Source organism: Varroa jacobsoni, unplaced genomic scaffold (assembly GCF_002532875.2).
Source record: "Varroa jacobsoni isolate VJ856 unplaced genomic scaffold, vjacob_1.0 scaffold_1117, whole genome shotgun sequence".
Lineage (NCBI taxonomy): Eukaryota > Metazoa > Arthropoda > Arachnida > Mesostigmata > Varroidae > Varroa > Varroa jacobsoni.
Genome location: NW_019214019.1, coordinates 31,450 through 56,921, shown reverse-complemented (window position 1 = coordinate 56,921; position 25,472 = coordinate 31,450). Strand labels below are relative to the sequence as shown.

Below are 25,472 nucleotides of genomic sequence, written 5' to 3'. Positions count from 1 at the left end.
TTCTTTCTCGCCGTTTTACTTGTGAGTGCAACTCATTTTTCGTTCGCTGCGCTGCTTTCTTGTCGACTCCGTTCTTTTTCTCTAGTTTTCTTGGCCTACCGAGGCACTTCTCGCTTTCTGCCTAGCTTTCTTGAGAGCTAGCACGCTCTCCGTTGTTCTCGGTTGCGTTATACGACAATGCTAACGAATGTAACACCAGACAGGGGGATATAGTTTTGGCTTAAGGAGCTGGTGTTGGAAACTGCCCCGAGACTGCTGGAGACCTTGACTTGACGACGATTCGAATCGATACAAGAGACAATATCCTATCGAAATCAGCAGAACGACGAACGCCCAGACTCACACGCATATATGCTAGCCAAGTTATACACCTACAGCATTCTTCAGCCTCCACCGCCGCTACCAGCAGCATCATTAGCATCATCAGCGTCCTGGTACCAGCAGCTCGTCAGCATCAGTATCCTTCGGCCGTCCCCTTTTAAGGCCTGTAAGCCCCTCAGCGCACACGAGCAACGGAGGCAACCAGCCCAGAGGGCATCCCCAGGTGCTCGCTAGTCCGTTCCCCACCTATGGACATACGGCAACAGCGAGCGAAGCGTGTGAGCCTCTGCCTTTTGTATCTATTCACGACAACGCCGGGGACTACGGCGACGACTAACTAGACTAGCATTACCGTACCCGCTATTGCTACCTCCCCGTCGAGCTGCAGCGCCGCCTGCCGGAACCCCGAAGAATCTGGCTGACCGGTTGGCTGTCGGCTGGTTCCCCTCACCCGAGACAGCAGCTCAGTCGTTGGCGTCTTCTTTCTGGTGGCGCTCACACCTAGTCGCTCGTATCAACATGGCCGCTAGCTGGGAGCACTGCTGAGCCGGGGCCATCATTCTGGAGAGATTCTGTGCGACGACTGTGTGAAAAGCAGCGATTCACAGTGCAGCCGAGCTACAGTTCCTGCTGCAGCAACACGACAGGTTACAGCATTGACAACAGCGCATCGAAATAGGACAACGATCGTTGTCCACGGTGGATTATAAATCCACACAGTGCTATACCCCTTGGAATATAGTATGGCTCTATTGCAGAACGAATTCAATGACAATACATAGTGCGCGGTGTACTGGCGATCTGCAAACAAGAAGATTCTCACCAGGAATGATTTGTCGTTGCTTGGCCAGCGTAATATGCACTAGCAGATTTTTGCCTCCATTTGTTCCTTACATCCACAATTCGGTACTGAACTAGCCAGTCTTGTTGATGCGCCGGGCCTTGTGCATATCGTTAAAAAAGGATACTGTACAAAAACGGATTTTACGCAGGATACTCTGCTTTATGTGGGAATTCTCGTCCGGCGGAACTAGATAACGGTGCTTCGTTTTGTGATGTGCTTTTGACTAACTTCTACTAGGCGTATAGGTTCCGAGAAAACGACCAACAGGGGTATTACTGTGTGCACAAATTTCTTGACTAAGTACAAGACAGAATTTGTTTCAGGTTCCGTTCACAGTGTGGCAGACATCAACGGTACAGCTAGTGGTGTGAGTGTGGGCGACAACATTATATTTGACCTTACGGGGTCGTCAGCTTCTTTTATCTTGCCCCTGTCAGTTGCCAGTTGGTCGCTTGACATCATCGATCGTCGCTAGAGCCACAGTACCGCAGTTTCCAGTTGCCGCTAGCCTCCGTTGGTTCCTGACGTCTGAGTTCATATTCAGCATGACCCACGTCTATCTGCAGCTTGTATCGTTTCCCCAGCATTAAGCAGTAGTAGCACCAGCGCAGAGGCTGCTGTTGTCGACGGTCTGTCGGTCGCTATCAACGCCGCCGCTGCTTCTCGCAGGAGTCGGAGCCGCTAGCTGCTGCCCAGCGTCACTCTCCGGTACCAAGCTGGCAATGGTTGGTCTGTTCGTGCGGCCTTTGCTACGGCTGTTGTGGACTACGCTAAGCTGGGCGAACAGAGCCACCGACTAACGGAGGAGCATACAAATCCTACTGATCGGGCCGGTTGCGTCGTCACCGTCCTGGACCAGCAACGGCAGTCGCGAAGGGGCCTCCGGCGATCGCTGCTCCCATTTTGACTTTCTTCGCATTCGTTGGCCGATCACGACTTTTCGGACCTTGAGGCATTAGGGGTGCCTGTGGCAGCGCCTGCGTACCGCGGGCGCTTTCTCAGTGCAACCTAATCGGAGTAGCCGCCGCAAACGTCGTCCGGGCACCGTTGACGGGGAAGACGAGGGCTACGGCTATATCGACGGCAACAACAAACATCAACCAAGGAAGGACAATCAAGGGACGGCACCTCAACATCATTTTCGTGCGAAGTGAAGGGTGCATAGTCGGTACCTCACTTACTGAAGTGCCGCTGGTAGGCTTAACACTTTGCTTCTGCCTATAATTACGGGGCAACCGTCGATATTGGTCGTATTGGTCAGCAGTAGCATCGAATGCATCAACGCTTCGCATCGGAAAACTCGACGCCTTCCACAGTTCTCACAATTTACAATTCGCTGTTATCGGTAGAGGCAAGGCTCTTGTTAATGCTAATTCAGCTGTAAGCAAAACGTAAAAAGCAAACAGAAAAACTATCGCGCTTACTGCTTGTGACGTCTAGCAACACTCTTGACACCATGATTATAGTCTTCTTCTGAGTGTGCCGCATTCAAGACGAGCCCTTTGAGCTTGTCCGGTGACAGTATCCTCCCCCCCCCCCCCGAGCGAAGGACTTCACGAACAGCCTGTCGCATTTTAAGCAGTGCGCTAGCGAAGACGCACAAAATGAGTGATCACGGTGTCGTCAAGCAGGGCTATGTCCGTCAACGAAGCAAGAAGCTTGGCGGGGTCTGGCAGAAACGGTGGTTAGTGTTGAGAAAGTGTCCAAACATGGGTCCCCCCAGACTGGAGAGCTACACTTCAGAGATGGACTGGAGAAAGTACAGCACGGACATGGATAGTGGTCGACACCGCAGCTATCTAGGTAGCTGTAGGAAGTCCAAGGTTTATCTGCTTGACCAACGCCAGCCGAAAGGTGGTGCTATTTCGGTATCGAGACTGCCGTCATCCATACGAAAGTTCTCGTTCTGCGTCTGCTTCCAGACGAGTAATTCTGAGAACAATCATAACCACTCCGATATTCTAGTTGAGGGGCGACAGACCCGAAGAGACGGGAAGATCAAAACGTTCGCCTGTGAGTCGAACTACGACGCCGACGCTTGGGTTAAAGCCATTCAGGCCGAAGCCGGTCAGCTGTCGGAATCTGGTGAAGGCATACTTCTCGGCGGTGCGCCTGATGTTGTTGCTTCTTCACTTCGTAAGGAGATGCTGAATGATACCTTCCGAGTATTTCTCGTCTCGACCACAGCCCTCGACGCGTGTGGTGACTGTTTATTACAGGTGGCTCCTGAAAACCTATACGTGTACAGTATGCACGAACCCCGAGAAAGATTGGCTGCGTGGCCGCTAACCGCTCTGCGGCGTTATGGAAGCGACAGCGAGAAATTCACTTTCGAGGCTGGGCGTCATTGCGCGACAGGCGAAGGACTATTCGTTTTCTACGGGCCACATAGCGAATCAATATACCAACGAGTCCACCAGGCTACATTAGCAATCGCAGCCCAGGCGAACGCCATGGAACCTACAGCTCCGCAGTACGAGCGGCGACCGTCCATTGGTTCAAGTCCGAGACCGAATTTCAACGAGCTACGACACAGCCTGGAGGAGGACCTTAACTCGAGCTTTACAGCATCCACGACGACTAGCCACTTCGCTACTTCGGGTGGGGTGGTGAAGTCAACACAAAACCCCATTTCGTTTAGATCTCACCTACTGTCGCTGTCTACTCCGAGTGGACTGGAATGACAGATAACACACCGTTAGTCCGCGACTGCTACCTCACCATCAAAAAGACCACGTACAGCAATGTCATAGACACACAACGTATTCAGCGGGTGCTACTGAGCGGGGGAAGTGGTTGAGTATTACCATGCCCGGGTCTCATCTCAAAGTTCGTTTCTTCCTGTTGCGCAAAATCTTTTAGAGCGGTGTATTCAGATCGGAAGAGGATATTGGTGCCCGAGTAGGTTCTGCTTTTAGGTCTGATCTCGCGTCACAGTAGCAGAACCCTCTCGTGCTCACTGGCCCTGTTGCAACCTGCATGCAGGCTCAAGATCTATTGGTCTTATTATTGACTCTTATTTTTCTGTATAATGTTCGGCCGGGACTCAGCCGCAAGCGTAGCGAAAATGAGGAACGCAATGGACTGGACGAAGGATCCTAGTAGGAGGAGTTCCGCAAAGAAACTCCGGTTTGCGATGTAGATTTATCAAAAGCGGAGGAGAGTGACCACCGTTGTCAACCAGCGACAACTACACTCCACTGTGACTAGTATTGCTGGTACATATTATCACACTGAATGCGGTAACTGAAATCTCTAGCAATAATAGCAGCAGGAGCAGTATTCATACAAGAAGGATGTTGATTGTATCGTATTGTCGACGTAAACCTTTTAGCCAAAGGCGACCGCACATGATATCTCGTTGGTTGCTTGCTAGCTACCATGTAGAAGTGTTTAGACTGAATCAGAGCGAAAAAACAACAGAATTAACAGAGAGCCAGAAAAACCAACATCAAATAAATATATCGAGAGCTTTGAAAAGCAGCGATAACAGAGCCATCGGAAGATGGACAACACTATTTTGCGCTAAGACAGTCGAACCTGTGATGGCGCTCGTGGCTAACTGCGTCTTTCGAGTGGCAGTGATGCCGATGCTCTGCTTTTTAAGCGCATCTTGCTCCGCAGGTTTTTTTCTTCCTTTGTAGATCATGACGATGCAGTTACTCTTGTTGCTGCTGCCGCTGCAACTGCCTCTGCTGTTGGTACTTGGCAATGGCCTTTCAATTTGATCCTCTTTCTTTTTATGTATATCTACAATATATAGACACGAATAGCTTTAATCGCCAATGGTGGTTTCAATTCAATTGTAGGTATCCACAGATTCGGCTGTGCGTGTGAGCATACAAGGTAGTTCTGCTGCCGACTTTACTATCGATGTCGTGTACACACAGGGACAGTGCCTTTCCCGACGATGCTTGTTTTTTTTTTTTTGTTTTCTTTTCGCTATTGTCCTTGTTATGCTTCGTCACTTCGTTCATTTTCGATGTTGGCATCGTTATCGTGCGCTTGTATGATGTACGAAAACCGCTCTTGATTTTGGTTCTGGCTTACGCTTGCTGATCGTGATGCGTATTCTGCAGTGTTCTGCGAGCAGCGCCAGTCCGTAGCGTTCACTTCTGTTGCGGCTGCAACGAGCAAAAGTGCTCATATTAATGCTATAGATCAGCAATACATCGTACTTATTTACCAATAGTAGTGTAGGACGTATCTAGAGGCGAAGATACGCTGCAAATGGCGAGAGTGCGACTGATCTCGACGATTATCCTGTACATATATAAACGATTTAAGTAGTTGCAACCAGCGAAAATAAAATTTGTTGCGACAATGCCTTATTATGAACGATAACGACTGTGTCGCCATCTCCGTAACAGTAACTCTCGACGAATTGTAAACAATATCATAGCCATTTTTACGGCTGGTGCTTACGTTGAAGTCACAGCATACGTAGCACCTCTCACAGCTAAGTAACTAGTCGCCCGTGTTCGCGTGAGAAGTTCAGCAGAAATTCGTTAGGCACGCAAATAAAGAGCCAAACTGGCTGGCCCATGGCCTACCCGTTTTACAACGTATACATGGATCTATCTATGTACGGCCAGTAAACGCGATCGACTAAACGTGAAAGCGATTGACTGACTGAACGATGCCACGACGTCGATCATGACGGCATCGACCATGACCACTAAGTGAACTTCGTCACGAGAGCCGTTCCCCGCTACCACACCCTTATGTAGATAGACTCGCCAACTCTCGGTCCTTCACTATGGCTGTAGAAAAAGTAGAGATGTGGTCACATAGACAGACCGGCTGACCGACCGACCGACCGACCGACCGACCGACCGACGCAGTCCTCTAACGATTCTGCTCGACGTTTGTCTGCTGTCGGGGTTCTGCTGGACAGGTCCAGCGACGTCGAATCGCGCTGCTGGCTTGGATGCTCTCGTATTTGTATGAATGAGCGCGCCTGCGCAAGACATATGAAAGACAAAACTAAAAGTCTAATTTCTGTATCAAAGAAGCGTTCAAAGTAGAGTCAGTTGGCTGACTATTATGCCGTCCGCGACCGCTTTTCTAGCCTTTGAAATATGTACATAGGTTAGGTATCAGACAAATACAGTATGGAGTGCGTTTATGCCGAGAGCGAGAGAGAAGGGGAGTGGGCGGTCGGGGAAGGGATGGGGTGGGGGCAAGACGAGATCTCAGTTGGGCGACAAGTGCAACGTAAAAATGTACATAACGTGTAAAATGTAAGGCAAAAACGGGATGAACGAAATGAGCGCGACAAAAGCGAATAACTAACTTCTAAAAATTAATGAATAAATACAAAAGAAAAAAAAAAGACGAAGTTACAAACTGCTTATGAATGTGTGTTTAGTTATTTACTATAGATTATTATATAGAGTATGTGTAAGTAGGTATGTGAAAGGTGCAATGTATAACGAATACATATAGTGATACCAATATGTGTTCTGAAACCGAAGTTTCAATGTAAACAATATCAGAGAAATATTCTAATTATGTCAAGCCAAAGAAGGTTATCGTAATTATAGCAAAAAGAAATGTTTTTTGTTTGGTCGCGATCTTGCACTAGCTCAGAGGCAGAGCGCACAAACTAAGGATAGAGACTCTCTTAAAGTATTTGTTGCTGTTTTTTTTTTGGTCTAATGAGCAATATCGTGCATTGATTAATGATCCAACGCTACGCAGCCATTCCAACAATCTTTAACAATAATCTCACCTACTTAAAAGCTTTTAAAATTAATTTGCTTCAGGGTTTTCAGGTTGGCTTCCAAATACTCTTTGACACAGCATCGATCAGTAAAACTTAACTTTAACTTGAAACTACTGGATAACCCTATTTGTTACCTCACAAAAAACATATGTATGCAATACATCATATATAGCGTACTACGTTACTTCTGGATTCTCGGATTATTACGTATCGGTCCTATTTAAGAAGTTGACCGTGTTGTCTTCCGCGCGGGCCCAAACTGCTCGTTGCTACGGTAACGGCTTAGGTCAACTAACTCGAGCCATGCTATTTCATCTATACGGCTCCCACCCAAATGCTATAACGACCAGCCACTGTCCGCTCGTTGGGGTCATGGTAGCATTAGCTTAGAGGGTAGCGTCAAAAAGACTAAACGTCATCACTGAGCACCGTCGCTACAGCGATCCGAGCCGAGAAGCCATTGGAAGCAACACAATGCATGAGATCTACGATCCTTACTGGCAGGACAAGGACATCCGGTTCGACATCACCAACCCGTGAGTAAACTGACTTTGCTCTCTGCGCGTAGCTAGTGCTTACTTAGGCTGACACTCTGATCCGTTCCGTTGCGCACGACACCAGCAAACAGGCTTTACGTTATCTGGTTTGGTCCACTGTTAGGACGCACAAATTGGTGGGTTGGCCAAGGAGAAGAGCATCCAAAGCGAAACACTCCTTCAAAGTAGCTGCCGCAGTTGTGTTGGTGACGACGCTGGCAGGAAGAGGCCACCGACTAAGTGTCCAAACGTACGTGTTCATCCAAATGTGGCCGCATCTCTCTGTCTTTCCATCTGTAGCTATGTAGTGTTGTGCATTCGTCTGCGGCATGCGCTTTCGTATGAGCAGTGAGCTATTGAGACCGATATACGAAACCAGCAGGGAAAAAGCCAAAGCCACAGGAACTCGAAGACCATGCTGGGGTTATAGGAAGGGAACGGCGAAATATTCGAACGAGTGATAGACCGGGAAAGCTTTTCGGGCTGGATGCGCGGACACGCAACGCAGCTAAGTTTAAGTACGGCATTTAGACACTACGATTAAGGCCGGTTGGTTTTCGTTCGTTACTAGCTTGTCCTATAGCACACACATATACCGATGCAGATTTGGTATCTGACATTGCATTGCCGTAGTATCTTAGTTGCTGTGCCTGCCTATGGCAAAATGAATATACGCTAAAAAAATGTTATACCGTACAGCAACATCGTTCTCAAATAAATAAAGGATGAGCATTTCAATAATCTAATCGCAGGCAGTATACATCGCGACACCATAATAATGCTCAATGAAGATCGAGGTTGTCCGTTTCGCCGAACTGCCAAGTTATCTACAGAAGAAATAGCGACGGTAGCTCAAGTTGATTTATTTCAAAATTCTACATCAACTTTTTCTTGAGATAATAATGATTGTGGTAGTAATGGCAAAGATTTAGTGAAGCTATAGAAAAGCTTCGTTGTGTTTCTTAATATATTTTATCATCTATTCTGTTCCGTGAAATATTTGTGTAGACGTTCAGCTCTGTGTACCATCACTTCCCTCTAGGAATTTTGTGCGACATATAATGGGTGAATACGGTTCCTTGAACGAGGCATCTATGAAGCGTGAGCCTGGTCGAATACAAAGCCATTGCGCTAATGATCACGGCGTATCAATCACAAGGTTCAAGCCTTTTAAATTTCACACCTTTAGAGAGAAAACCTTGATCTACGGAGTCGCAAGTTTCATCATGTCGTTCTGTTTGCAGTAGTTAAACCGCGTTCACTAATCGGAAGAACCGCTTCTATAGAAAGTACATACACAGTATGCTAATCGCTATTGTAGCTTCCTGCTGCGTTTTCTAACACTAAAATCACCAACGAAGAGGTGTTCCCGGGTCACTCCGGTCACAACGTCGGACCGAATCCAATGTCGCCGTACCAAATTTCTCTATTCCGGTACTTGAAACGAGTCGTTCGACGTTCTTCGTGTCTTGCCGACATGAAGTGTCTAGTGTTTGTTGTTTCGTGGTATCGAGACGCAACCATCGTCACTGATGAGCTCATACGTACCTCGTTTGAGTTTCTCTCGTGTGTCCTCATCGAATAAAAAGAAACTGAGCTAAAACTGAGTTATTCGGACCCTGCGCTCAGTCAGGTGATAGGCTTCTACCGCTACTGCGCTGAATCTGCGATGCTGCCACCACAGCATTGACTTCGTTTAAGTCATCTCAAGCAGGATGTATTAGATGCCGTCTAGCCTCCGACTGGTTACGGTCGTGACTCGGAACATCTCTGATCTCTCGCTGAAACTACAGATGCAGCACTCATAATAACAAGAACAGTGTCTACAGGAGCCACGTCGAGAATAAAAACGACGTGAAGCAAAATACAACATAATCTTCATTCTGTTCTCTTCTATCTAAGCGAGTTTCTTGATCCCGCTGTGGCTGTTGTTGCCAGTGCTTTTTAATATCTTAGAAGCGGCTACGAGGGGCAGGCTAGAGGTCCTGTACTTCATTTGTCGTTATACTGCTTACGGCAGCAGGCTCTAAATGAGAGCCGCAACAAACATAATCATTTGTGGTAGTTACCGATTGCTCATTCCACGCGCCATGTCGCGTCCGTGTCGAAGTTTTGCTACCGCCAGAATCTCAAAGCGGACATCCCATCCCTTTTCTCTCTTCGGAAATTATTAAAAAGATTTAATTAGGATCTTGGGGAAAAAATCAAAAACACCCTGCCTTTTTCACTTTTTTTTCTCGTACTCCTGCTCGGTTTGGTCCGTATGAAATATCGCTTATTGAGATAAGCTTTGTCTTGTGTGTTCTGACCATAAAAGCATCGAAAGCACAAATAATTACCTCTTCAATTTTAGCTCGCCCCTTTTCGAACGCTACCCGTTATTCTGACCAGTTGAAGATAGATATTTTTAGCAATTAGGATCTCGTTGCCGCTACCATACACAGTTCCATTGTGATGCTTTAGGCTGTCACTTTGGATTCACGATTCTACTGAAGTATTCAAATCGTATCTGAATAAATTCGAAGATATTTGCAGGAGGAACTCCAGCTCTGAAGTCGAACCTAGGCTGATTCAGTGCAACTATCGCGGGCCCTTGCTAAATTCTTTTTGCTGCTCTTTGATACATCGTAGTTACTGCCGTTAAAGCCCGGCGTTGTTATTATCATTGCTGGTTGCAGTAGGCGACCGAGGGATAAGGTCACAAATAGTCAACAAAGACAGCCAGCGGTCATCAGCTAATAGTGACGAGGGACATGCTTCTCTTCTGACAGATAATTTTGCTACGGAATCGCGGATCAGGTCCGAGTAAGAGTGACTGCTGAACTTTTCAAAGTTTGTCCTCCATCGTGCCAGGTGTTGTACAAGAAGTTCTCATTTGTAGATTGTGAAACCGGTAGACGTGTTCTTCACAGTTACAATCGCTGAGAGGTACGGAACGGTCCTAGTGACCAACGTTAGGATGAGCAGGCCTCTTGGTGATACCTGATTTAGTGATTCGATTCATACTAGTAGTAGTAATAATAATAACAATAAGAATTTGCTTATATATTGCACATTCACGCATGCTTTATAACGGATACGTTAATATTGTTTCCCGAAACGTATTTCAACCGTACATTACTTTTCTTCTACCTTACGTCTTGTGCCTCGTCTCGGGCCCCAAAGAGGCCCGTACAATACGTTGTTCATCTACCAACAAAAACGCACGTGGGACGCACTACGAGTATGCATCATATATTAGATAAATACAAGACAATTACTTGAGATGGTAGTTCTGGCTGCTGATAATGGCGAAGAACATTATACGATAAGTTAGAGATATGGTGGTCGGGTTGTTCACAATCTTAGCCCAGAGAAAACGCCCGTTAGGAGCAATCGGGCAAAGTTGCCACCGCGAAGCTATTGTTGTCGTCAATCTGCTGGTTGTTGTTTTTGTTGCTATGCATTCTATTATGTCATTGCTTTTTGCAGAAGCGCCAACGACGGCGAAACGGCCGAACGCGGCGAAATGGAGTGTAACGAGGGAACAGCCGATCGTCCTGGCTTGCCCAGCAACGAAACGAGTAGAAATCATAGCATGTATTATTATTATAGTAGATACATACAGTTGATAAAATTGCTCCCACCGCTTGCTCGATAGTTGGCTAGGGCCGTCGCCGCGGCCGTTGTCGCCTCTGCTACCATAAGGAGATGCAGTAAAAAGGAGATAATATCTACTTTTTTCGATGTCGCTGCGTGTGTGTGTATTAGTGTTTATATATCGACGTGTTCTATGTAAGCAACTGCGAATTTGGACGTAATTATGCACCTGTTTCAGTTGATAGGCACTGGTAGTAGATTCGTGTGGATAGCGACGTCAATTCAACGGCAAATGCTTGTTATTCTGGCCTTATATGTAAGAGACCCATCAAGTGCAATCTTAGCACCAGCAAGAAACACAACCAGCGGCAGGAGGCCCGCAGAAAGGAATAACCAGTCAAAGCGATATTGGCGTGTATTTCCAAATGTGGGAGACAGTTTGCCCTTGTGCGTGCGTGCGTGCGTGCCTCATGGATCGGCTGTCTACTAGCCCGTTTGCATGTCTGCCCAGTTGATTTCGGGTCGCACAGATGCATAGCCGGCTTGACGGACCGGCAGTCTGCGAATCTTCACTGTCACTCATACTATTAAAACTCGCGTCGTCATTACCGTAGCCGGTAGCTATAGGCGCTCGAGGGATAGCGCCACAGATGTTGAGAGAGCCACACACAGCCGGTCGTTATTAGCTGATCCTGACAAGGGACCAACTCCTCTCTTGACGGAACGTGTGCTTTTTGTCACGGCCGCTGCTGTGGTCACGGCCAGCAAAAAAAGAAAGAGCAAAAGCTGCGGTAGCGATTGGCTCATTGGGACAATTATAGAAAAAGGACCAAGATAATGCGCGGCTTATGCAGCAATTGTTGTCGTTGCTGTTGTCACTGCTGCTTTCACCGCTACAGTTTTGCTGAATCGAACAGGGGTCGTAACGGGCGTGTGGTAGCCCTGTTCGAACTGGAATGGTCCAATTCGTCCACAATAGGAGGAGCGCCTTCACCATGATTAAGGTCCACTGATGATGTTCAACATTAGCGATTATAGCACATCTCGGACAGCGGCAGGACTAGCAGAGGCAGCAGAAACAACAAAAACAACAGCAACAACATCACGTTCTCTATCGTTGTAATACCTGAATGGATACATTTTAACATGCAAGAAAAGGTTGTTTTTGCGAAAAACGGCTCACTATCAGGAGCTGATTAGTGGAGTTATTATTTATCACTATATATATATACTCTATTAAGAAAAATGTTTCTATTTTATCAGATGCCACATATCAGAACGTAGACTTTTCAGATGAGCTCCTATGTAATTTGTGTACAAAAAAAACACAGTCTAATGTGCGCCACTTGAAATTTCCATCAAACACAATAGATAAGGTTTATGAATTTATTTCTGCTGGCGCACCCTTTCGCTTCTGTTCCCTTCTCTCCGAACAAATAGCAGGTAACCGAAATCTGAGCGTTAGACGCCTGTCTGAAATATGCTATATATAAAATGCTATACTCAGTCTGGATGCAATACGTATTAACAAGTGTGATCTCAAAAAATAGATGGTACTTTATAGCATTTATAGCTGCGTATTTGATACGGCTTTTCGTCGCCAAAATGAAAACCAGACCTATGTGCAACCTATAGGGAAACGGCATGTATGTTAGCTTCCCAGATTGAGCAATTTTGCAACACACCATTAGAACGTCTATCTGAATATAACGAATATTAGAACGTCCAGTTGCATGACTCCGATAAAACGTACCACTGCTTCCTTTAATATCACAGTATGAAAAGTTACGAGTGTGCGCCATGTTGTGTAACGTTCAACCAAGGAGAAATTTTAGGAGGTAGAAAACTGTGAATTTTTGAAATTGTATTAGTCACCAAATTGACGAGTCAAAACGACGTCCCATACTCTTTCGTTTGCAAATTAGCAATGGCAATTGTCTGAAACCTTTTTCGTTCTAGCCCCTTCGTCCGTTATCAGTTCACCGTGTATATCAGGCCACAAGCTGAAATGCAATACCACGCGGATCACATAACTTCTGTTGTACGTTCTCTCTTTGAGAGCAGCAAAGATAGTTTCTTGCAAACGCTCAATACAGACGAAAAACAACTGATATCAATACAAAAACAAGACGTTTCGTGAACTGTGGTTCTAGTGCTCATGAAACAGGCAAATCAGCGTGGCAGCTCTCACTGTTAGCTTGCTCCCCGGTTGTCCTTGTTGTTTTAGCTGAACTAGCCTCTGGTGATACAATAGGTAGAGTTGTAGTTACAACCCTCACCGATGTCATCGCTTCTGCTATTTTAGCTGCTCTATTGACGCTCTGAACAGTGTACGTAGTCGCAATTTGACCGATTACCAATTATCGACAACCAGCGCGATATCTAATTATTACGCGGCAATAATCGCACGCGAACATGGCACCACTACCACTACAACTGCTGCTATAGGCACCAGCGTGGTACGTCGATTCGACGCCATAGCAACGGCCATTGCGACCATAGCACTGAGCATTGCTACCGGCTTAGCGTAGAAAAGCCGGAGCGTTCCGTATCCTCTTGACTGTGGAAGCAACAACAACAGCAGCGACGGCGGCTACGGTAACAGACCGTTACTACCTTCTAATTCTCGCCCCGTTCGCCGCTTTGCTCTATCACTTGCTGGCTGATGATCGGATCTATCGGTGGCGAAGTTCCATCAGTCCGAAGGTAAAAAAGTCGACGAAGACGACGAAAAAAAAGTAGACGAAGAAGACACATTGCCTTCGTTTCGTCTGGTCTGGCCCGAACCGCGCGCCTTCTTCGTCTCGTGTTTTGCTGTGTCGTTTTTATTAGGGTACTTCTCGAAGTTTTTGTTGCTATCGTGATACCGGTGAGCGGCAGACGCTGCCAGCAGACTTCTTCGGATCGAAGGTTTATCTAGTAAATACATGCGGAATGTATGCAGCGGATGGGACGGCCATCGGAGCATTGCGGTCGACGTATGTCGTTCGTAGGTCCACAGGCGCTACGTGGTGCTACGTTGTCGTCTGCTAACGTTAGCGTCTTGCTGAAGCGGATGATCAGAAGGCAGGAACGTTGATAATAAATCAGATCACTTTGTCATACAACAGTAGAAGCTGTGCGTACTAATCGTACAGTGTCATCGTTAATTAAATGCTTATGTTACTGGGCTATAGTAGGTGTACGAGCAGCGTTTCGATGAGCTCGTATACTAACATACAAAACCGGATTAGGTCGGCCGACGTCTTCCTTTACTTCAGTTTTATTGGCATCGGCTGGCCGGTTAGTTAGGTGGTTTGCTGTGTCGGGATAATTAAATATGCGGACCAATCGGACGTTTCGTACTGGGCTCTCATTTAGTAGTCCACTCTAGTAACAAAAACGGGAAAATGATGCTTCTTGTCTATATAATGCTTAATTGATTATCATTCGCTGTGAAACCTTTCTAGCCTAGAGAAAATTTAGGAGTTTCGACTGTGTGAAAAATTGCGGGCGCCTTGGAAATGGGCAATTTGTAAAAAGCTCTATCAATCCAATATACAATGTAAATGTGGTGCATAGGCAAAAAAGCTATTTTGAGTAAAAGTAAGGCATAGCTAGATTAATGGCCGTTTACGCGCTTGATATCTAGATCTATGTAGAAAAGGCTAGTTGAAAAGCTCAATTCGACCCTTCAGTCTATTGATAATTGTAATGCATTTGTGTATTACATTATTTTTTTCGTAAATTGCCAATAGCTCAATTAGCTGAAAGTATCAATGTATGTAAAACAAATTAAAATTAAAAAAAAAAGATAGACTTGCGGCTTTGGCGGTCACTTCTGAAAAGGTGAAAGCAAAACGATCAAAAACCATTCTGGCAATAGCGAATGTTATTCCATTGCCCTTTTTTTTTTTTTTATAACACTCGTTGTAGCAATGACAACTTTGTTCGCAATAGCTTTAGCAATATCTGAGGTGATTGAATCATAATTTTTGAAATTCTACTCAGAAATTTACTAAGTCACTGTTATCGGCCTTCAGAAATCAGTTCACCCTTTACGAATACTTCGTAATCTGTAGTGCCAAAAATTTAGCGATTCTTTTTGAGGCATGTATATATATATATATATATATATATATATATAGACAACCAAATTGATTGTCTTCCAGTATCAGTGTTCAGCGTTCATGCAAAACCGGGAAGCGTACACAAACAAAGCGAAAAGTGGCAAGTGCCTGTCACCGTCCAACAGTCGTCGAACGAGTTGTAATTAACGGTAAAATAACGAGCTGTCTGTATGTATATATGTGCCTTATGCTCTTCGCTTGTTTCGTTAAATGTCGCTTGGCTAAACAGGCCAGCTAGTCAATAACATTTAAACTGTCACGTTGCTATATCACAATTGATCCGCCTCTTCTTCACCAATACTTCACATGTCTGATAAGCCTGGTCTCGAACGAACGTTTCATATGTGTGCACACACACGAACCTTTAATGGATGTTGCAAGTCTAACCATGTTGGTCAAGTGATGCTTCATGTCGTCACCGGATGATAGATTTATGCTAGTGATGATTGCACCCGTGTAGCTAGCTGTACATGCAGCGGTAAGCGAGGTCTCCTCCAGGAAACAGGACGGAACCAACTCAACAACGAAGGACGGTCGATAAGAAGAAGCAGAAGTAAATGAAAAAGGAAGCTTGCCGACGTTCTCTTGGCCCAAAGTCGATAATGTCACTCGATTTCCAGCGGTTGGCAGGATCGATTATCGTCTATATCTAAGCCAGCAGGCGATATTCATCAGCGTGTTGTTGCACGCTAGGCCATCACTATGTTTGCGACATCTAGCGCCATCACCAAGATGGTCAAAGATCATCAGAATCACACTATAGTTGTGCTGCTATTGCCGCTTGTTTTCGTTGCTGCTATTATACACTGCGATTACGGATAGGTGCTGTTAATATTGCCGTCTCCAATGGCGATGCTTATCCCGGTTCCGCATCGTCATGACGTTGTCAATCCATGTGTCGCTGACTTCTCTGTCCTACCTCAGAGCCAACGGTCGCAAAAGATCGGTCGCCGTCTTCTCTTCGCGAATGTCTCACACGTCGCAAAAAGCAAGATGGCTTCGTAAGAAGGTGCCAGCATTTGTTATCGACGGCGACGACGACTGCAAGAAGAGCAGCAGCAGCAGCCGCAGAAGCCTTTACGGCTTCTGCGGCTGCTGGTGCTGAAGCCTGACGGTGACATCGAGAACGAACGTCAAAAATGGTAACTTGATCGGAGGATGATTCTCGCTGCTGCCACCAATGCTGCTGTCGCTGCTGTTACTCACGCCGTTTGACCTTTTTCTCTATCTGCTAGGCCGGTCCGTTGGGTGCGTACAGCAGCGGCAGGAAGGGCCAGAAATCCAGCTCCACTGCGTTTGTCTGACTTTTACTATGAGATCATTCAGTAATAGATAAATTAGAAATAGACCCTGATTTCGCTGAATAGATATAAAAGGCGTCTAGCTGGATCCTATTGGTGCGTACCAGCGACAACGACAGCGATTTCAAACGAAACGTTTAGGGCTTGGGGTAAAAGCGTGAGAACTCGTAGTATCTAAAATCGTAACTGCTATACGTTGGCTAATTGCAATTATTACGAGGGGGCCTCGATTGCAAGTAACACTGAAGCCGACCTACCAGGAGAACGGAGTCATAAGCGTTGGCTGTACTGCCGGTAATGCGTGGAGCAATCGTTGTTACAGTTATACAACCATTACTGGAGGAGTGGTTGTAGAAGTAGTACTTTACCTTATCCCCATCCGTGACTCGCCATATTGATAGCAGAGACCGACCCCATTTCGTTCTTAGCAGACTCTTTTCTTGCCTCGCTGCTGCTGCTACTGTTAGTTTCGAATTTACCATACATTTTTTTACCGGTTACGTCGCCAACAACATAATCCAGTGAGAATTAAGTACAGCAGACCCCATCTATCTTCTTCATATATCACCTATCCATCCATCCATCCATCCATCTATCTATCTATCTAACTCGCCTGGCGGGATCGATTGTAACTCTCTGGACAACGTGGAGGAACAAAGGATGCGCGTCGCGAGCCGCGCTCTTGTGCGTGTGAACAGACACGGAATCAAATAGCGAGCAGGCAGTGACGTGAGAGAGCTAGCAACTAGTCACTATTGATCAACTGCAATTGCTGCAGCATGTATCCAGCCAAGGCTCTCTAGAAGGACTGACTGAGCAACGGCCTGTGCTCAAGCGTCCCTAAGGGATGATCTCGATTAAATGAGAAATCGAAAGAGAAGATCTCTACAAACCGTTAACGCTTTCACCATCAGCATCGGGATGCTATCAGCATTATTTGGGGATGAACATGATTCGAACAGATCAGTGACAGATGTGTTTCACCGTACGTAGGTTGCCTACGTTGGCTGAGAGCTGCGATGACTTCGTCGACTTTCTCGTTGTTGTACGTAGTGACAACTTAATGCGCCAGCTTCCCTCATGCTTTGTACTTCTTTATGGCATAATGATAATCAAATGACAAAGAGACGCTTGAAGAGGTCAATCACAACAGTGTCGTTTCCCTATCCGTAAGGAGATCTTGACCATACTCCAACTACCTGCCACGTGCCATTGGTAATAATGAGTGGAAACGGTCACTAACCCGAAGGAAATCAGGCTACTGCTGCTGTTGCTTATTAGATGAATCACTCGGCTGTGCTAGCGATCCATTCTTGTTCATGCCGCTGGATGCAGTTTACGTTCGACAATATACAATTTCTCTACGGCCTGCATAGAGATTTCTAGCCCTCTCGCTAATTCCCTTACACATTGAAATAGTACTTGGAGTAGTACTTTGCACATATTGGGCCTAGCGTTGTCGGATCTAACACGTCAGACAGCCCAGCGCTTTTTTTTAGAGTAGTTCTTCGCTGGCCATTCTGGAGAGCCCCCGTCGCTTAGCAAATTGTTTCTTCCAATACATCGAGCTTTTCGGGAACTTAAATTGGATGCGAATATGTCAATTACCGATTTTCCGTATAACCGCTGGCGTGTTGCTATCGGAAATTAAAGGGCACCCAAAGTTATTGAGCAGATCGAGTAGTGTGCGTGTCTGGGAGTCATTCAATTTGTCAGCCCTTGTGTTTAGATCAGCAGAAAATAGAAATGGCGTAGCGAGTGAAAGGAACGCATGCATACGCTCATCTAAGACGACTGGAATTTTCTAAACATAAACAAACATATTTTGGCTAGTGAATAGTTTCTTTTTTTTTATGAACTGGCATACCGAATGCTTTAAACATGAGTGCCTCATGAGATGTGCTTGTTAAGGAGACCCACCGAATAATTTCGTAAACACCTAAGTAAACTTATTGGATCCATAGGAACAAATTTTAGCTTTGTTTCTACACATCCGGAAAGCAACTATGGCTATCGTGCTAGGGCCAGACATTAATCTTTCTGATGGTAAGTGGTCTAAGATAAATAATTCACCCCATCAAATAAGAAATCCGCTTTATAATATTGAATATTTTCTGTTTCAGTGAATTGGCATTTGGTTCCGTAGAGCAATTGCTTGATAAGTTGGAATCAGTAGAAGACACAAAAGGCAATCCTGGCGAGCGAGGCAAGATCTTTATTAGCAACATGCGGCTGATCTGGCAAAGCCACACCAAGCCTCGCGTAAACCTTACCGTCGGATGGGCCTGTGTAACAGGTAGGTGCATGTTGTATCTACACCTTTCTCCAGCACTTATATATATTTTACTATCTGTAATAACATACAATTGAATGTTGCTCATCTGGGCTTTTAGGAATTAGTTTTCCCCGATCCTGTTATTTTTTCCGCTCACAATTGAGTTGAGTTGCGAATTATTCTGCGAAAACTAGTAGTTTTTCAAATTCTTAGTCCATGAAACCCAAAACAGCCGGGATCCGAGCCAGTGTCATACTATTTCATGCCGAAAGTGTGTCATACTTCGTTGCACATCACTGAGCAGTGACCTCGAAAAATCGTAGAGTTCACTAACGCTATCCAGGTCTCGTAGAACATGGCTAGCGTTCTCGGCAAGGCTTTAAATTGGCCATTTTAAAGGCTTATGATTTTTTGGGATGTTAGTATAGAGTAGATTAAGCTTTTCACGAAGCCGATTGAATCGGCATCCTGTTAGTGTGTATGTGCGTGTGTTCGACAGTTTCAGAGAAACAACATCTGGGGGCGCCAGGTAATGAATTTTTCTAGTTGATACCTTTTCTTGTTTACTTCTGAGCCAATTCAATAGCACATAGTTTATGACGGGTATAAACTGCTGCGAAGACGTTAGTCGACTGAACATAAAATGCCATTCAGTTTTGTTTTTTTTTCTAATCTGTATTCTCAATGTGAGTATTCGGTAATATATAATCTTATTTTGATTTTTGTAGTTATTCATTTACAGCACTCGTTTTATGGAGCAAACGAGTGATCACGATTACGCATGCGCTCTAGTGACAGACATATTTTGGCACATTCTTTAATGCAGGTATTTCAAGTCGTTCCGTCAACTCAGCTCTAAAAGGCCTCACGGAAGCGCTCTATTTGATGACTAGACTAAACAACACCAGGTTAGACATCACTTGCGATGAAAATTTAATTGGGAAGTATTAGCGCATAGGCTGATGGCACTAAGATTCGCAGGATCCACAGAGTACGGAAATAATATTAAGATGGAATAGTTAGTAAGAGGCAAAACAAAGTCATTATTTTCTCTTCACAGATTCGAATTTATCTTCACTAACCTGATGTCGGGAACTCCTCGGCTGGTCGCGTCTGTACTAAACGTATACAAGACTTATAATGCAACTCGACTATACAGAGAACTTAAGCTGCGATCAGCTATTATACATAATCGCGCCCTAAAGGTAAGCCAGTAGATGGTTCTGAACAATTGAAATTATGCGATAATTCACTTACTTGGAAGTAGCCTGTAACAGCAGATAACGTAAAATACCTTTGTTGCGGAGCTGCGGCCTCTAAACTTGTTAAAGTTTCACATGTTCAGAGCTATAGTGCTTATTTATAACTTATCCAGTTATTGGCATAAATCATGTGATACAGGGCAGTCTTTCATTTGAAATGTACCACTTAGCTTATCCTCGAAGCAAAATATCGGAAGACAAGGCTTGAATATGTTGCAATGGTCCATATTTCAAGCATATGTGTGTCTACCTAATTTCGAAAAATTCGTGCTACTAGAATTAGTACAATTAATTCAACAGTTATCGTTTCAGCTTCGAGGAAGATCAATAGCACTGGACGTTTAATCACGATGTTATATCTGTAGGTACTGCAATTAGAACGAATCATCAGCAAAATCAATGGCGTCTGGAATCTTAGCTCGGATCAGGGTAATTTAGGGACATTCTACGTTACTAACGTACGAATCGTGTGGCACGCTAATCTTAACGAGAATTTCAACGTCTCTCTGCCATATATTCAGGTACGGACGAATCAACAATAAAGTCACGCACTCAGTTCATTAGTCACATCCAGCTTCAGCTTGAAGCGCGAACGGAACCAACATAACACTCTGCTAATAGAAAATTTGACAGAATAATTTTACATTATAGGCGTATTTGTCAAGTTGTTGAGTTGAAAAACTATTTATAAAAAAAATCCCCATCCATTCAAATATGACTTAGCCGACGCACCTGCCTCAAAGTCATTATGTATTCGATACGAGGAGTTCTGTTGAGATGTTGGCCATCGTAAAATTGGTTTGTAAATTTACCCGCTTGGCATGCAGCTGCCACCGCAGGTTTAGGTTCCCTGTGTAATATAAAGCATCCGACAGCCATGTTAAATGTAAGTTTTCATGGCGTTGTGATTCCTATTGTTAGCATAGCGTGAGTATATCATGTCTTTTGAAATATCTGTGCATTTCTTTAACGTGTTCATTCTGCTATGACACTACTAATGTGTGTAATACATTAACAAAGGCCGGCATTCCTTATAAGGTCCGAAGTGATCTTGTCGAATAGTAATTGGCAAACTTTTGTATTGTCTATAATCTTAATCTAACTGTGGGCGATAGTATCCGAGCTCTCTGATCGTTCGGAAATCCCGCGACGGTACTAGCGAAATCGAATCGTTGTTTTTTCAGTAGGTTCGACACTCATCAGGATCCCGTCGTCCGAAGAACATCAAATTTTAAACTTAGTAATCACTTCACAGTATACCTATATACTATGAAGAGCCTATGCAACGCAAACACAGAAATTGTCTTAGATTATAAGAAACGTCTCGCTTCACTATACGAACAAACGACCATCCATCAACCATGATTTCGACCAACGGGGCAATGGTAGTACACGACCTACGCTTCTAGCAATCTATAACCTAACATTCATATCGCATAGTTGCCCATCGATAAAACTGTGATCTATAACTACATCTGGGAGGTGTACATCGACAGAATATTTTTACTGTTCACGACAAGCGTCAGAACACAGTCTTAAAACAGTGTCTATCGGTACTCTTCACTGGTTAATGAGAATGAAGCGGAATTGAACTCTACGCTGTATGATGCACCTTTCAGTGAGTGAATCGACTCGTTCAGTTGTCACAGAATGAAGACTGTCATTCAGAATAGTTCGAAGGGGTTTAAAACGTGAAACTGACTAGAATCGATCTGAGGGACCTTGTGCTGTCTTGATTGCTGCTCACGGCGATCACCTGTCATATTTCACCCGACACAACAGACTACTTGTCTCTTAGCTTTGGTCTAGTTCAAACGAAGCTGCATCGTTGATGTTTTCTTTTGAGAGTCATCTAGTATGAGGCAGACTGTGCTGTTACTCGCGCGCCATTACAGGTAGCAAGTCTTCGATCACGTGAGTCGAAATTTGGCATGGCGCTGGTAATAGAAACGACCGAATGGAGTGGAGGCTATCTATTAGGTAAGACGTAAGATGGCTTTTTAAGAAGCAAAAATATGCCATCTGGTTATGAGTTTTCATTTGACTTGTTGGCAGATTTGGCACTAGAGAAGTTTTCTTTTTACTGCTTATGGCTATTCGTTGCTAGCTGTGCTAAGCTACATGGCTTATTTAAGTAACTGGTATCGTTGCTGATCTTAACCATCGTCCAGGGTTTAAGATTGATCCGCCTGAGAAGTTAAAAGAAGTATTAAAAGAACTTCGTAGCGTATGCAAGGTGCATCGGGAAAAGCCTATCTGGGGGGTCGATGAGACGACACTGCAAACAACGCAGAAAGCTACCATGGAACTTATCAATGAAGGTAGGCCGTATTTGTATTCTTTTTTTTTTCTATGTTTACTTAATAATTTCTATTGTTAAATGATAGGTCATCCTTAACAGCATAACGTTTTGAGAATCCAATTTGTAGTTCTCCCAGAAATTGACCCCATTCCGCATGAATAAGCAAGGCATATGCTAAGGACTCGTTTAATGCGTTCTACAGAAGGCAGTATTGGAATGCCGACACTAATTGAAGATGACGAAGTGTCTCAACAGGATATTCCACCCGACCTCTTAGCAGCGTACTATGTTGACGGTGGCTTGGAAGAGGATCGGCAAATCGTTTACGCCGAGGAGTTAGGATTAGCTGTGGAAGCTTTGACAGAAGGCTACACGCTCAAGAGCCTCTGGGAAGTTATACCCAGCTAAGAAACTACCGCAGATTAAAATCTGACTCCATTATAAATGAAGAGAATCTAAAACAATTAAAATCGAGAGTAAAAATTAAAAAATACATATAGTATGTATAGAATAGCCTTGGATCTGGGTTCTTAAGATCTCTCTAGGTGATGCTCTCAGAAACTGGCTGTACCCAAAGCTCTCCAATGGTTATAATGAATATGTAGTGACAAATATGATACAACGTCACGAAATACAGCAAGGTACAATCTACTTTATTTATTTTAGAGTTGAAAATACTTGTAAACATACCTGAACTAAGCAAGAACGTTAGAACAGTGAAGCATATATACGTTCAATCACACGATATACATGTACATTCATATATACACACGAGGAAATCAAATGTAAGAAGAAGCAAATAACCGTATTATTACTGATGGTAGTCATAGGCGAGCAGCAGCACTAGATATATATATATATATATATATATATATATATATATACTGGAACGGTTCCGTTAAACGATTCCGTAATTACGTTCGTTCTTCAACGTCGCAGGAGATACTCACTATGGTTATGACAGTAGCAGCAGGATGACTCAAACGCGCAAAATCACTGAGAGGATTTGAAGTCTTTATGTCCCGTTCGTCAAAGTCGCCCATTGAACAGTACCTACAGCCAGCATTGAAGAGAAGAAAAACTGTAATTAATGTGGGGCGACCAACCACGACAACTTGATACGATATCGAACACACGATGCGATGACTGACCATAACCACATTGTCGGCAAATAGGCGACGATAAGAAAGAACCGCAACGAAAATCGCTAGGCCGAAAATGCGGCAGGCGCATTCGGCTGTGGAAAAGTCTACCGAATGCACATAACTCATACCGCTTAGGCACAGATATTAGCAATACGTTAGGCGCGAACTACCTGCAGGTTACAATCCGGCGATGGTGCTACCGTGAAAACTGGTCACGCAATGGGCACTTGAACTTTTGCAGGAAAACAGAGAACGTAGCCACATTTATCAGCAGAGACAATTTTAATACACACATGCACAGACAAGCGTTTCTATGTGTACGTGATAATACACGATCTAATAGATCACGTTATGATAACCTAGACTGAGATTATTAGCCTGAGGATAAAATGTGACAATTGCAGTTTTGAGAACCGAAAAAAGCGCGCCGCCAGGACGGGTGAAACAGTTTTACGAAGTCGATGCTGTAGTAATAAAATCTGCGATGTCGAGCGAGCTTGAATTTCTCAGTTATTTTGAATATTGTGATAAACTCTATAAAAGTTGGCTAATAAAGTGTTTTGTTGTGATCTTATAAGGGAGCAGAAGTTGCGCAGCTGTTCGAATAAAGTAAGCCATGAACGGTGCATGGATGTAGACCTTTAGGTATTGTACAAACGATTTACGTAAGCATCACACAATAAACGTATAGAATATTTCACTTAAGAGCACTTATATTCTAATATATGGAACTCGATTACCGTTAAAAAATGATTTGTAAATAATGACTATATTGCAAAATCTGAGGACTTCCAGCGAGACTCACAAAATTCGTCTGCTCTAATATTAAGCTAAAAGTCGCGACTACCCACATAGATTCTACCGGACATCAAGACAAACAAATTGATCGCTTTAGAAGTTACAATGGATGTAATCTAGGTTGCATTTTACCCCGTAGATGTTGATGCACTTAGCACATTTCTTTTCATGAAATTGGTTTCCTTGTATTCTAGCTACTCTGTGTAGATGATTGGAACACCAGAACATAAAGAGTCGTCCTCGGTTGCTGTAAAAATCTCGTAGACTTGAGAATACACGCAGGGCTTTTTTAATTGTTGAGAATTTCCTCATTATGATTAAGAGTTATGAATTTTGCGCCAAAACTTACATTTATGGACTATTTAAATAACTCTCAATGCAAAATACTGCACCTAAGACTCAACTTTCTCTGCAAAAAAGAAGTTGATAAAAACTATGTTTCTACAATCACACTATTTGCATGAAATCATCAGAATAACTTCCTAGTAGCGTCTGAAAATGCCTCAGTAATCACTTAACCGTATCCGAAAAATTATTCGCAAGTATCATTTTGTCATTCCAACGGCCGTTACCATGTTTTTAATCTCAAAGCAATATGATTTTTTTTATAACATATTCAGCCTGAGCTACACAAGGCAAGCATGCCTGGGCATCTGCTGAAACACAAATTAGAAACTCTAATACATAATGGTAGGAGCAGTTCATGTGATTGATGGAAAATAGATGCAATCTTTGTTCTACCTGGGTCAACTTATTTCCATTTCTAACATAGTTTCACTGGTCAGTTGTGTTAAAACGATATATTTGTACACCGTAAATATGCAGCCGCATCTGAGTTTTACTGAATTAGCTGAATATTTTTCTACCATGCACGCCGTATATAAACCGAATTGGTTTAGCCTTGTACATCAGCCAATAAAGAATAAAAAAGAAGATTAATAATGCTGATAAAGGGAGCATGTCGTCAGGCACGATTATTTTTCGAGAGTTTCCACTTGATATCTTCTTTTGCCCGCCTGTTACATTCATTTATAGTGTCAAACTCCGCCGAATCAGCTTGCTGCTGTTTACATTCCACGACAGCATGCTATATGTAATAGGAGTTTTGTGTTCGGTAATGTTGTCAAATTACATGATCAAATGCCTCATAACGACGACAACGAAAAAACAAACAAGAACAAAAGAGATAACCATCTGGAAAGATAAGGCTGTCGCCAATTCAGATGTAGAAACGCTTCAACATTCGCAAGCAGTGCTGCTGTCGCTGCTACC

General features: G+C 44.1%; 2 protein-coding genes across 3 annotated transcripts; both read left to right on the top strand.

Annotated features, from left to right (window-relative positions):
* The first annotated feature begins 819 nt into the window (after positions 1 to 819).
* LOC111266803 (docking protein 5) lies at positions 820 to 6,519 on the top strand. Its single transcript, XM_022844587.2, has one exon. It carries the CDS (start codon positions 2,770 to 2,772, stop codon positions 3,847 to 3,849), a length of 1,080 nt encoding a protein of 359 aa, XP_022700322.1. The 5' UTR covers positions 820 to 2,769; the 3' UTR covers positions 3,850 to 6,519.
* A 206-nt stretch (positions 6,520 to 6,725) lies between these two features.
* BBS5 (Bardet-Biedl syndrome 5 protein) lies at positions 6,726 to 24,112 on the top strand. Of its 2 annotated transcripts, none has more exons than XM_086971068.1 (8): positions 6,726 to 7,429; positions 18,542 to 18,714; positions 19,520 to 19,601; positions 19,754 to 19,898; positions 20,321 to 20,476; positions 21,851 to 21,935; positions 22,127 to 22,276; positions 22,463 to 24,112. In XM_086971068.1, the coding sequence occupies exons 1-8, from the start codon at positions 7,368 to 7,370 to the stop codon at positions 22,663 to 22,665; spliced, it is 1,056 nt and encodes a 351-aa protein (XP_086827194.1). In that variant the 5' UTR covers positions 6,726 to 7,367; the 3' UTR covers positions 22,666 to 24,112. The 2 variants fall into 2 exon arrangements, with proteins under 2 accessions (XP_086827194.1, XP_022700312.1); XM_022844577.2 differs by having other exon boundaries at positions 6,733 to 7,429; positions 22,460 to 24,112.
* The last annotated feature ends 1,360 nt before the right edge of the window (positions 24,113 to 25,472 follow it).

Coding starts and splice junctions, on each gene's coding strand:
- LOC111266803 (XM_022844587.2), top strand. CDS start 2,770: ATGAGTGATCACGGTGTCGTCAAGCAGGGCTATGTCCGTCAACGAAGC.
- BBS5 (XM_022844577.2), top strand. CDS start 7,368: ATGCATGAGATCTACGATCCTTACTGGCAGGACAAGGACATCCGGTTC. Junction 19,899..20,320: donor TACATAATCGCGCCCTAAAG/GTAAGCCAGTAG, acceptor TTATATCTGTAG/GTACTGCAATTAGAACGAAT. Junction 21,936..22,126: donor GAGTGGAGGCTATCTATTAG/GTAAGACGTAAG, acceptor ACCATCGTCCAG/GGTTTAAGATTGATCCGCCT.